The 12,230-nt window shown below is 33.8% G+C and overlaps 2 protein-coding genes and 1 long non-coding RNA gene across 8 annotated transcripts in view; 2 read left to right on the top strand and 1 right to left on the bottom strand.

The window, feature by feature from the left end:
• Window positions 1-2,246, top strand: part of LOC7455266 (uncharacterized) — a 6,080-nt gene extending 3,834 nt beyond the window's left edge. Inside the window, exons 6-10 of the mRNA XM_002325918.4 lie at window positions 48-99; window positions 805-853; window positions 950-1,084; window positions 1,797-1,916; window positions 2,002-2,246. Of these exons, the coding sequence (XP_002325954.3) occupies window positions 48-99; window positions 805-853; window positions 950-1,084; window positions 1,797-1,916; window positions 2,002-2,137 (492 nt within the window). The 3' untranslated portion in view covers window positions 2,138-2,246. The remainder of the gene's footprint in view (window positions 1-47; window positions 100-804; window positions 854-949; window positions 1,085-1,796; window positions 1,917-2,001) is intronic.
• Window positions 1-11,724, bottom strand: part of LOC7475768 (cytochrome c) — a 33,710-nt gene extending 21,986 nt beyond the window's left edge. Inside the window, exons 1-4 of one of the 6 annotated variants that reach the window (XM_052449438.1) lie at window positions 11,525-11,722; window positions 6,779-6,839; window positions 6,202-6,335; window positions 5,331-5,652 (exon numbers count right to left, since the gene is read on the bottom strand). In XM_052449438.1, the coding sequence (XP_052305398.1) occupies window positions 5,557-5,652; window positions 6,202-6,335; window positions 6,779-6,839; window positions 11,525-11,575 (342 nt within the window). In that variant the 5' untranslated portion in view covers window positions 11,576-11,722 and the 3' untranslated portion in view covers window positions 5,331-5,556. Of the gene's footprint in view, window positions 1-5,330; window positions 5,653-6,201; window positions 6,336-6,778; window positions 7,031-9,983; window positions 10,323-10,879; window positions 11,014-11,463 lie in introns of those variants that run through there. The other 5 variants (XM_052449437.1, XM_052449435.1, XM_052449436.1 and 2 more) reach the window with 5 other exon arrangements.
• On the top strand, window positions 3,886-9,083 carry LOC127904766 (uncharacterized). The gene is made up of 2 exons (XR_008058184.1): window positions 3,886-4,397; window positions 9,019-9,083. It is a non-coding gene; the product is annotated as an uncharacterized LOC127904766 (long non-coding RNA).
• Window positions 11,725-12,230: the final 506 nt, after the last annotated feature.

The raw sequence follows: 12,230 nt of genomic DNA, 5'->3' as shown, positions 1-12,230 counted from the left end.
AGGGTTTAAAAAATGTCTGAGTTTTAATGCTTCTATGACATGATCAGGATATTTTACCAAAGGATGGGCCACGTCTGATCAGTGGACTAGGACTACCAGGTATCTTGTGGACTGTTTAATAATTCTTTGATTTTGTTTGTTCAATTTGTTGCCTCGGATATACTTTCATCTTTGTTATAGAGAGTTTCTCATGAATTGTTGCTATATTTGAATATCTGGTGGTTAAAAATTGTTGGCCCCTTCCTCGATAATTTAAGCATTTGATTCCAGTGGGGTACGGATTTTTGTATCCGAGCTAGCTCTTCAAAAGGTCCCTGGTTCAAGTTTTTTCAATTGAAATTTGCTATCAACATTTGCTTTGGGCCAAGTTATGCTTTGGGCTCCACATGCTATCATGGTATAGCACATAAGGAGGGAGGATGGTGGTGTTAAAAGAGTTAATAGGTTTCAAATACTTTGTTGAACTCTTTCCAGATATTTTAAGCCATTGGGACTAAATATATTCTAACAAAACAAGTCCACTATTTAATCCACGGAAAATATTAATTTTCATGGTTTTTTGGCAATGAAAATAATTGATGGGAATATAGTTTAATGTGTTGTAGGATTTTCTTTTATTGTTTTGAAATAACATGATGACCAAATTAGTCTTTAAATATATAAATGATAGAGGGTACCGTTTTCAGATTAAATGTTTCGACAAGGTTCATGCTTTTGTATGTAGTTATGGGTATGGATATAAATATGGATTATGGGAGTGGTTTGTGGAATAACAAGTGAATTCTGTTTTCCAATGCTTGTTAGAGGAGGTGTTGCAGGGTGTTGCTGCTGGCATTGATCTTTTTGACTCATCGTATGCACCTCTGTTCTCAATTTAACCTTGGAAGCTTCTTTCTCCTCATTGTGACTGTCTCCAAAAATGATTTTGTTTTTTGGGCAACCTTTGCAGGTATATTTATCATCTAACTATTGGAGGCTTTGCACTTACCTTTCCACTGGATAACAAAACATATGCCTCTGATTTGAAGTTGACTGGTATGGGAATTGACCAGACAAAGATTAATCTGAAAGCAACTGTTTACAGGTAATGGACTTATTCTTTGTATACCTCTAGCTATCTGGATATTTTTAATGATCTCATCTGTTGAATTGAAGGTTTTAAGCTCCATCAACATCTCATCCTTGTTGAACATATTATGAATTGGAGAGTAGTAGATGTTATGGATTCCATTTTCAGTCAAATGTTTTTACTGAAATATAAAAGCCTTATGTTTCTCTGGTGGGTTATCATTGAGATTTCAAATATAATGTCTGTTAATGCTGTACCTTTGAAGGTAAAATGAACCTTCGTTGCAGTGGTTTCCTTTCTACAAAATAAATTTCAAATGACGAACAAGTTCACAAATTCTGCGATTCATGACAGAACTGAGATCAGATGGTGACCTTTTAGTCATGAATTTGAAAAGTAGAGCTTACTTTTCTTAAGCTTATTTCTCTAATACGGAACCAATGCAGAAAATGCATCCAAATAAACAATGCTCTTTTCTGAAATGGCCCATCTAGCCGTGACTCAAAAGGTTTAAACTTTAGGAGTGCATGCAGAAAAAACTTCCACTGTATAAATTTTATTTCTATTTTATCAAATTAGTGCAAGGGACAACCACGCATTAATTTTCTTTAAAAAATGCGAAGAAAAGAAGAATGACAGCCATTTTATTATTTGAGGGAAAGTATTTCCTATTTCAACAAGAGTGCATTCTTCTTGGTGGTTGCTTACATGGTCGGTCTCCTTTCAGGAAAGATGCGACGCCAATTGTTGAAAGTTGCAGCTGCTATACTTGTCAGAATCATACTAAAGCTTACATCAATCATTTACTCAATGTTCATGAAATGTTGGCCCAGATTCTTCTAGAAATGTACAGTATCATTGCTTACCTCTATTAGGACACTGAAACTGACATTGACGATGATGATGTTGACGGTTTATCCCTTTCATTGCAGACATAATACACACCACTATCTGGGGTTCTTCCGGTCAATAAGAGAAGCAATAAAGGAAGGCAGATTTGAGCAATTTCGGGAGATGTTTGTTGAGAAAAGGCGTATTCATCTTGCTGAAGTTGCTGTATGTGCATGATGTGCTCCTTTCTTTTTCCGTTTTTATTTTCAATTTTTTGAACTCAAACATTTTTACGTCATAACCTAATTTTGGTTTCTCAAAAAAAATTTATTTTTCATGTAGAAAATGTTCTTCTTTTAAGAAAAATATTCCAATTTTTTTCTTAAACAAATTCAAAATTCAAAAAAATAATAATAATATTTCGGATCACAATTAGAAAGGCATTTTATTTACAGCGGGTTAGAATGTTAGGTGGATGAATAATTTGGGGTCCTGCTAATTTTTTTTTGAAAAATGTATTTAAATTGGTCAATGGCTGCAAAGTTTGAGGATCAACATGGACAAAGTTGTAAAGTTTGGCAGTTCAATTTTGATAGATGAGGGCTTAATTAAGAAGGAAGTTGAAGATGATGGCAAAATCACAAAAAATGGAAAAGTTAAGTGCATAATTGAACTTTGGAAGGGCTTGATTGGCTTAACTAGCGGCTAAAATGAAAAATGAAAAAAAAAAGTTTAGAAGTCATTTTAGTCAAAATCAAAAGGTTCAATAAGTGAGCTTTGGATTGACTTAATTAATATAACTAGGGATTTAATTAAAGAAAAATTAAAGTTTAAAAGTCAATTCTAGTCAAGATTGCAAGAATTACAGGTTCAGGGTGATCTAAAATGAATAGGCATTGAAGTTATGAGAGGCTAATTGATTTAATCACGGGTGAAATCAAAAGAATTAAAAGTTTAAAGGGCTAATTAAGAACAAAATTGAAGAATATCAAGACCAAATACTATACTATAAAAGGCACCAAAGTTTGAGGGCTCAATCGAAGAAGTCCAAGGGCATAATTGAAAGGAATCTCAAAGATTGAGACCAATTAAGGGTTTGATTGTGAAATTACAAGAAAATGGGGATCAAAGTTGACTTGGAAAAGGCAAAACCCCTAATTAATACAGGTTACAAAAACAACACTGTTGGGAAAAAAGCTATGTGCACTAGGGAGAGATGAAGTCGTTTTAATGTGTTCAAACAAAAAATATAAAAAGACCAAAGTCATTTGGTACTATTCACTTTCTTCCTCATTTTCACACATTCTTGGCAAACTTCATTTCTGATTTTAAACACTTCATTCTCTTTTATTTAGATGAATTATTGGACTTATCATGTATGGTTGGAAAGTATGAGATGTCTAGTTTCTGACTCATCTTGAATAGCATTAAAATTCTACGTGTAGCTTTAGATATGTCTCAAACAGTACATGGAGGTCTAGTTGGCAGATTTGACAAAATTTATATAGTAACTTTGATCCTCTAAAATAATATGTTCTGAATTCCATTTGACCTGGAAATTTACCACGATATAGTTTCATGTGTCCAGTATTTCTCTATAAAATTTCAATTCGATCCGATATACGGTTTGAGAGATGTGTCTAATCTTACAGAACTGGTTACAAACATTTTAATTTTGCGTTTTAAAAGCGCTTTTGAAAAAGTTTGAGAATTTTTTATTTTTTTTCTTTACTTCAAATTAATATTTTTTTTATGTTTTTAAATTATTTTAATGCGCTGATATAAAAATAATTTTTAAAAAATAAAAAAAAATATTATTTTGATACATTTCTGAGTGAAAAAAACTTTGAAAAACAACCGCAACCATATTCTGAAATAGACTAAAGCCAAATTCAGACTTATTTTAGTTCGTATCATATATGGATTTCATCGAAAGATTGCCCCAGTTAAATAAACAAAAAGTAATTTTAGTGGTGATGGATAGATTCAGCAAATACTCTTATTTTATGGCTCTAGTTCATCCTTATAGTGCTTATTCAGTGGCTAAGGTGTTTATGGATAATGTATACAAATTACATGGCCCCTCAGCTGCTATTGTGAGTGATAGGGATCCAATATTTGTCGGCCAGTTCTATAAGCAATCGTTTAAGCATCCAGGAGTTAACTTACATTACCTAACAACCTATCACTTTCAATTTAATGGCTAGACAAAGATGGTCAAAAAATGTCTAGAAACCTACTTGCGATGCATGACTAGTGATAGCCTTACTCCTTGGTTTAAATGGCTTTCCCTTGCTGAATGGTGGTATGACACCAATTTCTGTTCTTCCACTAAGACCACTCCTTATGAAGTTCTTTATGGATTCCATCCACCTACTCATTGGTTTATGGATTGTAGAATGGTTAAATGAGGAAATCAAGCAGCAACCCAAGTATTGATTCACTGGAAGGGTTTGTCTCGAGCGCAAGATTGAGAGGGAAGAGGGTAGCTGTTTGGGTGCGCGAGACACAGCGGTGGTGCTTTTGAGGTTAAGGTTTCTCAAATTTAGTTTTTTTATATCACATTTTCCTTATATACTCCATGTTTTTAGATTTTTTGGCCACTGGTGATGTTAAATAACTATCCATCATTAACCAGAAAGAAGGAAAAAGAGTGAAGAAGTAATTAACATCAGAATTACTGGCCGACATGAGAAGTAGGCTTGTAGACCGATCTGATCTGAAAACGTGTTATGAAACTAAACATGGATAATCGAAGTATGAATGTACGTTTGTTTGTATAACAGGAAAAAGTAATCAATTTTTCTCACAACTTAACCATCGATCGTTCATATCATCCTCTCCCATTTCTATTCAGTTCAGGATTTGAGGACAAGTTTCTCCCTCTAGTACTCTTTCCCCACAAAGGGAGCAGAAATCAATTCCAGTTCACTGTGTCATGGCAATCTTTGATTACTAGGGATTATCATGGTTGCATGTAAGAAATATAGTACTCGACAGGAAGAAAAAATAAAAATAAACTCGCATTTCCCGGACAAAGTCACTAGTAAAGGCCACTTTATCACATTTGCATCCCAGTTCTCAGACTGCTTACAAGCATAACAGAAGATCTAAGGTTACCCAGAGCAGTAAAAAACAGTATCGGATTAATACCAATCACCCGCAACAGCATCAAGTGGAGCTCCCACCCCCACGTAAATGGAATTCGCCGGGCAATAGGCCAAACCATTGGAGATGGGTAGAAGGGGGAATGATTCATTCAGTTGCATTTATCCAACACTAGAAGATGAAAGCATTCCAATGTTCGCCTGCTAGAGATGCCAATACACCATTTTGCATTTCATTCAAAGGTACATTACCGTAGACCTGTTATGCATCAGAGTATATTGAAGGCAAGCGATAGCAACCATGGAAATGTTCATATGCAATATCATCAAAACCAAAAACTATCATTAACAAACTGTTCATTGGTAATCCACCAAATATTCGCAAAATAGAGGCACAGTAAGCTAAATGAATCGAATGTTAAGTTTGCTAATTATGGCAACTCTTAGAAGGAGCTTCGACGCAATGCTCATTGTATAGGATGGTTATTTATTGGTAAAAAACAATATCTCCAACAACTGCAAAATGGGGAGGCCAGAAGTGTGAAATGCTTAAGATGCAGTGGACTGCTTCAAGTATGCAATGACATCAGCACGCTCCTGTGGCTTCTTCAATCCAGGGAAATCCTTCTTTGTTCCAGGGATGTACTGCGCAAACAATTTTCACTACGGGTCAGCATCGCAAACTAACAAAAATAAACATGGTATAAGAGGCACAAACACCAGTGTCAAGACATGAGTTCTTCATCTGTATCTAAGATAGTCGGATGATTCTACCAACTATAAATGCTAGGCTATCTTATCACATTGAAATGAAATGTGAAAGTTCATTTCATACACCATAGGATAAATATCATCAATGATGGGGTCGCTTTCCTTGATTATTCAACCTTGATCTCAGAGCAAAGCCTAAGCATAATAATCTACACGCTCCATGTTCTCTGTTTGCAAGTCCTTCAATTTTTAACCCAGCCTTCCTAATTACTAGACCTAACATATTGTCCAGCATGTTTCTCTTCGGGACCTTAAGTTACCAAATGCTGAGTAACAATGTCATAAATTGATAGAAAACAACTAAGTTCAGCTATCATGACAGAATTATCACTAAACCTCAATGTTTAAACCATACTTCTTAACCAGTTAAAGACGCCCTGTCATACATGCCAAGTCATACTATGCTTTAGAGTTGATTAATACCTTCTTGGGGTTGAGCAAGTAATCATACAAAGTCTTCTCCTCCCACGTGACGGCCATGTTCTTGTGAGCAGCAGAGTAAGAGTATCCAGCAGTTGTTCCTGACTGCCTTCCAAACAAGCCATTCAGATTGGGTCCTGAACATTTAAACAGTCGAAGCAAATTAAAACCTTAAAAACACAGGAACCAAGCAAATAAGTTTAACACAAATCTCAGAAGAAATTGACCATCTAAAATGTTCACTCATTAAAAACCAGATCCCAAATCCCAATCCAAAATTATAAATATCATCCTAAAACTTCAAAAAAACACCGAAAGAAACCCACATAAATTTAATCTTTGCTTAATTAAATCCATTTCTAAACCCAGTTCCACCTCTCACCAAAATCATGATTTTCTTGCAAAAACCTTAAACCCATCAGAGAGAGAGAGAGAGAAAAAAAACTCCACAGTTCTGTCCATCTAAACAGATTAGATCTACGAATTATTGGGGCTGAAAACATAATAATCAACAAAATAAAAGACAATTTGACCTCGAAAATATAAGATCAAAACAAAAAGAGGGGGGCGATAAAGTTACCTTGCTTATGACCGGCACCCTTGTCGACGGTATGACACTGAGCACACTTGGTCTTAAAGATCTTCTCTCCGACTTTCGAATCGCCAGGTGGTGCTTCTGCAAACGAAGCCATTTCTTCATCTCTTTGAATTCTCTTTGCTTTTTGCTTTCTAGAAGGAGTTGGAGGGGGAGAGTTTTGGGCTTGTTTTATTATTATTATTATTAACAATACTCTAAAAGGCGTGGGAAAGTACTGTAGTTTTCCCACGCCTTTTATTTTCATTACTAGTTGCTATACCCGTGCGTTTTCGCGGGTTTATGTATTCTTGCACATTCTCATGTATTTATAAAACAAATTATAAAATTTTTTAAAAAATAATTATAGGAAAAAATATTATTGCAATTTATAATATTTTCAAAAAACAAATTAAACTACAAAAGCTAAATTCTCAATCAGCTTAATATTAAAAAAATAAAATAAACAAAGATAATTTTAAAAACAAATCATAAAAAAAAAATCATGTAAGGAAACACTACAACAATCTATAGTGTTTTGTAAGGAAATATACAATTGTAATTTTCAATCAACTCAATATTAAAAAACTAAAATCAATAAAGATAATTTTAGAAAAAATCATAAAAAAAACAAAAGAAAAAAAAACTATGCAGGAAACACTGTAGCAATCTATAGTGTTTCATGAGAAAATCTACAGTTGTAATTTTTAACCAGCTCAATATTAAAAATAATAAAATCGATAAAGATAATTTTGAAAAATATTATAACAAAAAAAAATGTGGGGAAACACTTTAGCAATCAACGGTGTTTTAAAGAAAAAAACTATAAAGCTAAATTTTCAACCAGCTCAGTATGAAAAATATAAATACGACAAAGATAATTTTGAAAATAAATCGATAAAAAAACATGTGGGGAAACACTGTATCAAGAAAAAATCATGTGCAGAAACACTATAGCAATCCATAATGTTTTTTTTTCAAGAAAAAAACTATAAAGCTAAATTATCAACCAACTTAATATGAAAAAAACTAAAATTGACAAAAACAATTCTAGAAAAAAAAACAAAGAAAAAAGAAAAAAAATCATATGAAAAAACACTGTAGCAATCAACAGTGTTTTAAAGAAAAAACTACAAAGCTAAATTCTTAACTAACTCAATATTAAAAAAATAAAATTGACAAAAATAATTATGAAAAAAACACAAAAAAAAACAAAAAAAAAAGAGAATTCTGGGGGGAAAAACATTTAGGGAAAGTTAAAGTTAAATTCTCAACCAACTCAATATTAAAAAAAAAATATTCAACAAAGATAATTTTGAAAAAAAAACATGGAGAAATATTGTACCAAAACAAAATCCATGTGGAGAAAATACTGTAGTAATCTACAATGTTTTTTTTTTAAAAAAAACTACAAAGCTAAATTCTCAACAAACTCAATATGAAAAAAAAAATCGACAATGATCATTTTGGAAAAAAAAACAATTATAAAAAGAAAGAAAAAAATCATACAGGGAAACATTATAGCAATCCATAATGTTTTTTTTAAATAACAGAGCTAAATTCTCAACCAATTCAATATTAAAAGAAAATCAGCAAAAATAATTTTGAAAAAAAAATATAATTTATTTTTTAAAAAAAGACAATCATGAGAAAAGAAAAAAAAACAAAAATATTAATATAAGAAAAATAAAAGGCGTGGGGAAAGCCCCATGCCTTTTAGAGTAGTGTTAGATACTAGTATTTTTTTTTTTGTTTTGTTTTGTTTTTTTTTTACATGTTTGTTTTGCTTGTTTGTCATACGTAGCGTTTTATCTGTTCCTTTCAGTTCTTTATTTGCCTTGGAACATTAACTTCGTGATAGTTATCAGCTAGTGTAGAAGGAATATCATGGCTAAATTACATGTAACTGAATTTGTCTGGGCATGAGAATATTATGAAATGATGAATTAATGATGAGCTTGAAATTCAGGAAATCTCCCTCTCTGATTTAACTTTTTTTCTGCCATTTTTGCTCGTCTGTGAGCTTACTTTCCATTAGCACTCCTGGAGACCATCCAAATTGGTGATGTTAGTATTTAACTCGCTCCACCCACTCATCTGACTCACCCCATAACTTACCCAAACTCATCGACGAGTCGCCTCGATTCCACTCCATTTCATTCGTTAATGTTTTGGTTATTGAACGATTTCGAAAGGGTGGCTGTGTGGCGAGCGCAAGATTGAGAGGGAAGAGGGTGGCTGTTTAGGTGCGCGAGACACGGCGGTGGTGCTTTTGAGGTTAAGGTTTCTCAAATTTAGTTTTTTTATATCACATTTTCCTTATATACTCCATGTTTTTAGATTTTTTGGCCACTGGTGATGTTAAATAATTATCCATCATTAACCAGAAGGAAGGAAAAAGGAGTGAAGGAGACAGAACATAGTAAATCGATCTCAGAGGGGGCATTTATGGGGATAAAATAAGTAATTAACATCAGAATTACTGGCCGACATGAGAAGAAGGCTTGTAGACCGATCTGATCTGAAAACGTGTCATGAAACTAAACATGGATAATCGAAGTATGAATGCACGTTTGTTTGCATAACAGGTAAAAAGTAATCAATTTTTCTCACAACTTAACCATCGATCGTTCATATCATCCTCTCCCCTTTCTATTCAGTTCAGGATTTGCGGACAAGTTTCTCCCTCTAGTACTTTTTACCCACAAAAGGAGCAGAAATCAATTCCAGTTCACTGTGTCACGGCAACCTTTGATTACTAGGGATTATCATGGTTGCATGTAAGAAATATAGTACTCGACAGGAAGAAAAAATAAAAATAAACTCGCATTTCCCGGACAAAGTCACTAGTAAAGGCCATTTTATCACATTTTGCATCCCAGTCCTTAGACTGCTTACAAGCATAACAGAAGATCTAAGGTTACCTAGAGCAGTAAAAAACAGTATCGGATTAATACCAATCACCCGCAACAGCATCGAGTGGAGCTCCCACCCCCACGTAGATGGAATTTGCCGGGCAATAGGCCAAACCATTGGAGATGGGTAGAAGGGGGAATGATTCATTCAGTTGCATTTATCCAACACTGGAAAATGAAAGCATTCCAGTAATCGGCTGCTAGAGATGCCAATACACCATTTTGCATTTCATTCAAAAGTACTTTACCATAGACCTGCTATGCATCAGAGTAGATTGAAGGCAAACAATAGCAACTATGGAAATGTTCATGCAATATCAAAACCAAAAACTATCATTAACAAACTGTTTATTGGTAATCCACCAAATATTTGCAAAATAGAGGCACAGTAAGCTAAATGAATCGAATGTTTAGTTTGCCAATTATGGCAACTCTTCGAAGGAGCATTGACTAGCAATGCTCATTGTATAGGATGGTTACTTTATTGGTAAAAAAAAAAATTATCTCCAACAACTGCAAAATGGGGAAGTGTGAAATGCTTAAGATGCAGTGGACTGCTTCAAGTATGCAATGAGATCAGCACGCTCCTGTGGCTTCTTCAATCCAGGGAAAACCATCTTCGTTCCAGGGATGTACTGCATAAACAATTTTCACTATGGGTCAGCATCGCAAACTAACAAAAATAAACATGGTATAAGAGGCACAAACGCCAGTGTCAAGACATGAGTTATTCATCTGTATCTAAGATAGTCCGATGATTCTATCAACTATAAATGCTAGGCTATCTTATCACATTGAAATGAAATGTGAAAGTTCATTTCATACACCATAGGATAAATATCATCAATGATGGGGTCGCTTTCCTTGATTATTCAACCTTGATCTCAGAGCAAAGCCTAAACATTATAATCTACACGCTCCATGTTCTCTGTTTGCAAGTCCTTCAATTTTTAACCCAGCCTTCCTAATTACTGGACCTAGCAGATTGTCCAGCATGTTTCTCTTCGGGACCTTAAGTTACCAAATGCTGAGTAACAATGTCATAACTTGATAGAAAGCAACTAAGTTCAGCTATCATCACAGAATTATCACAAAACCTCAATGTATAAACCATACTTCTTAACCAGTTAAAGACGCACTGTCGATGCAACAAACATGCCAAGTCATACTATGCTTTAGAGTTGATTAATACCTTCTTGGGGTTGAGCAAGTAATCATACAAAGTCTTCTCCTCCCACGTGACAGCCATGTTCTTGTTAGCAGTAGAGTAAGAGTATCCAGCAGTTGTTCCTGACTGCCTTCCAAACAAGCCATTCAGATTGGGTCCTGACCATTTAAACAGTCGAAGCAAATTAAAACCTTAAAAACACAGGAACCAAGCAACTAATTTTAACGCAAATCTCAGAAGAAATTAACTATCGAAAATGTTCACTCATTAAATACCAGATCCCAAATCCCAATCCAAAATTATAAATATCATCCTAAAACCTTAAAAAAACACTAAAAGAAACCCACATAAATTTAATCTTTGCTTAATTAAATCCATTTCTAAACCCAGCTTCCACCTCTCACTAAAATCATGATTTCCTTGCAAAAACCTGAAACCCATCACAGAGAGAGAGAGAGAGAGAGAGAGAGAGCTCCACAGTTCTGTCCATCTAAACAGATTAGATCTACGAATTATTGGGGCTGAAAACATAATAATCAACAAAATAACAGACAATTTGACCTCGAAAATATAAGATCCAAACAAAAAGCGGGGGGCGATAAAGTTACCTTGCTTATGACCGGCACCCTTGTCGACGGTATGACACTGAGCACACTTGGTCTTAAAGACCTTCTCTCCGACTTTTGAATCGCCAGGTGGTGCTTCTGCAAACGAAGCCATTTCTTCTCTTTGAATTCTCTTTGCTTTTTTCTTTCTGCTTTGTAGAAGGCGTTAGAGAGGGAGAGTTTTGGGCTTGTTTTATGGAAACTAGAAAGGAAAGGGGAGAGTTTTTGTTTTTGCGGGCTACTGCTTTTTGTTTTTTTTTTATTAAAAAAGAGAAGAATATTCGAGAGGCAGGGAACGTGGTGTGCCAGCCACACACCATGAAGGAAAATTCAACCTTAACTCTCTTTCTTTACGTGGCGGCGTTTTAATGGTTGTTGTTAGGGTTGGTTTGGAACTGCATTTCAAATGCCCTATATTTTGAAAATTAGTATCTTATAAATTAATTTTTTTTATTTTTTAAAATTATTTTAATATGTTAATGTTAAAAATAATTATTTTAAAATATTTTTTTAAAAAAATATTTTAAAAAATAATGAATACAACACTCCAAAACACCTGCTTAGTTGATTTTCTATAATGTTTTTTTCTTAATAAACTACATCTACCATTCACATGGAATGATGTTTAAACATTTATGTTTTTTAACAAAAATTAGGTTCTTAGTTTTGGTAATAAATTTATTTTTTTAATTTTACTAACTATATTTAATGGAATTTATTTTTAAATACTATGAATGATGAAAAATGTTTTTTTCAAGTTAAATTACAAA

The sequence above is a fragment of the Populus trichocarpa genome, chromosome 19, assembly GCF_000002775.5.
Source record: "Populus trichocarpa isolate Nisqually-1 chromosome 19, P.trichocarpa_v4.1, whole genome shotgun sequence".
Lineage (NCBI taxonomy): Eukaryota > Viridiplantae > Streptophyta > Magnoliopsida > Malpighiales > Salicaceae > Populus > Populus trichocarpa.
Note: the sequence above shows the minus strand (reverse complement) of the source record. Positions and strands in the feature narration are given on the sequence as shown.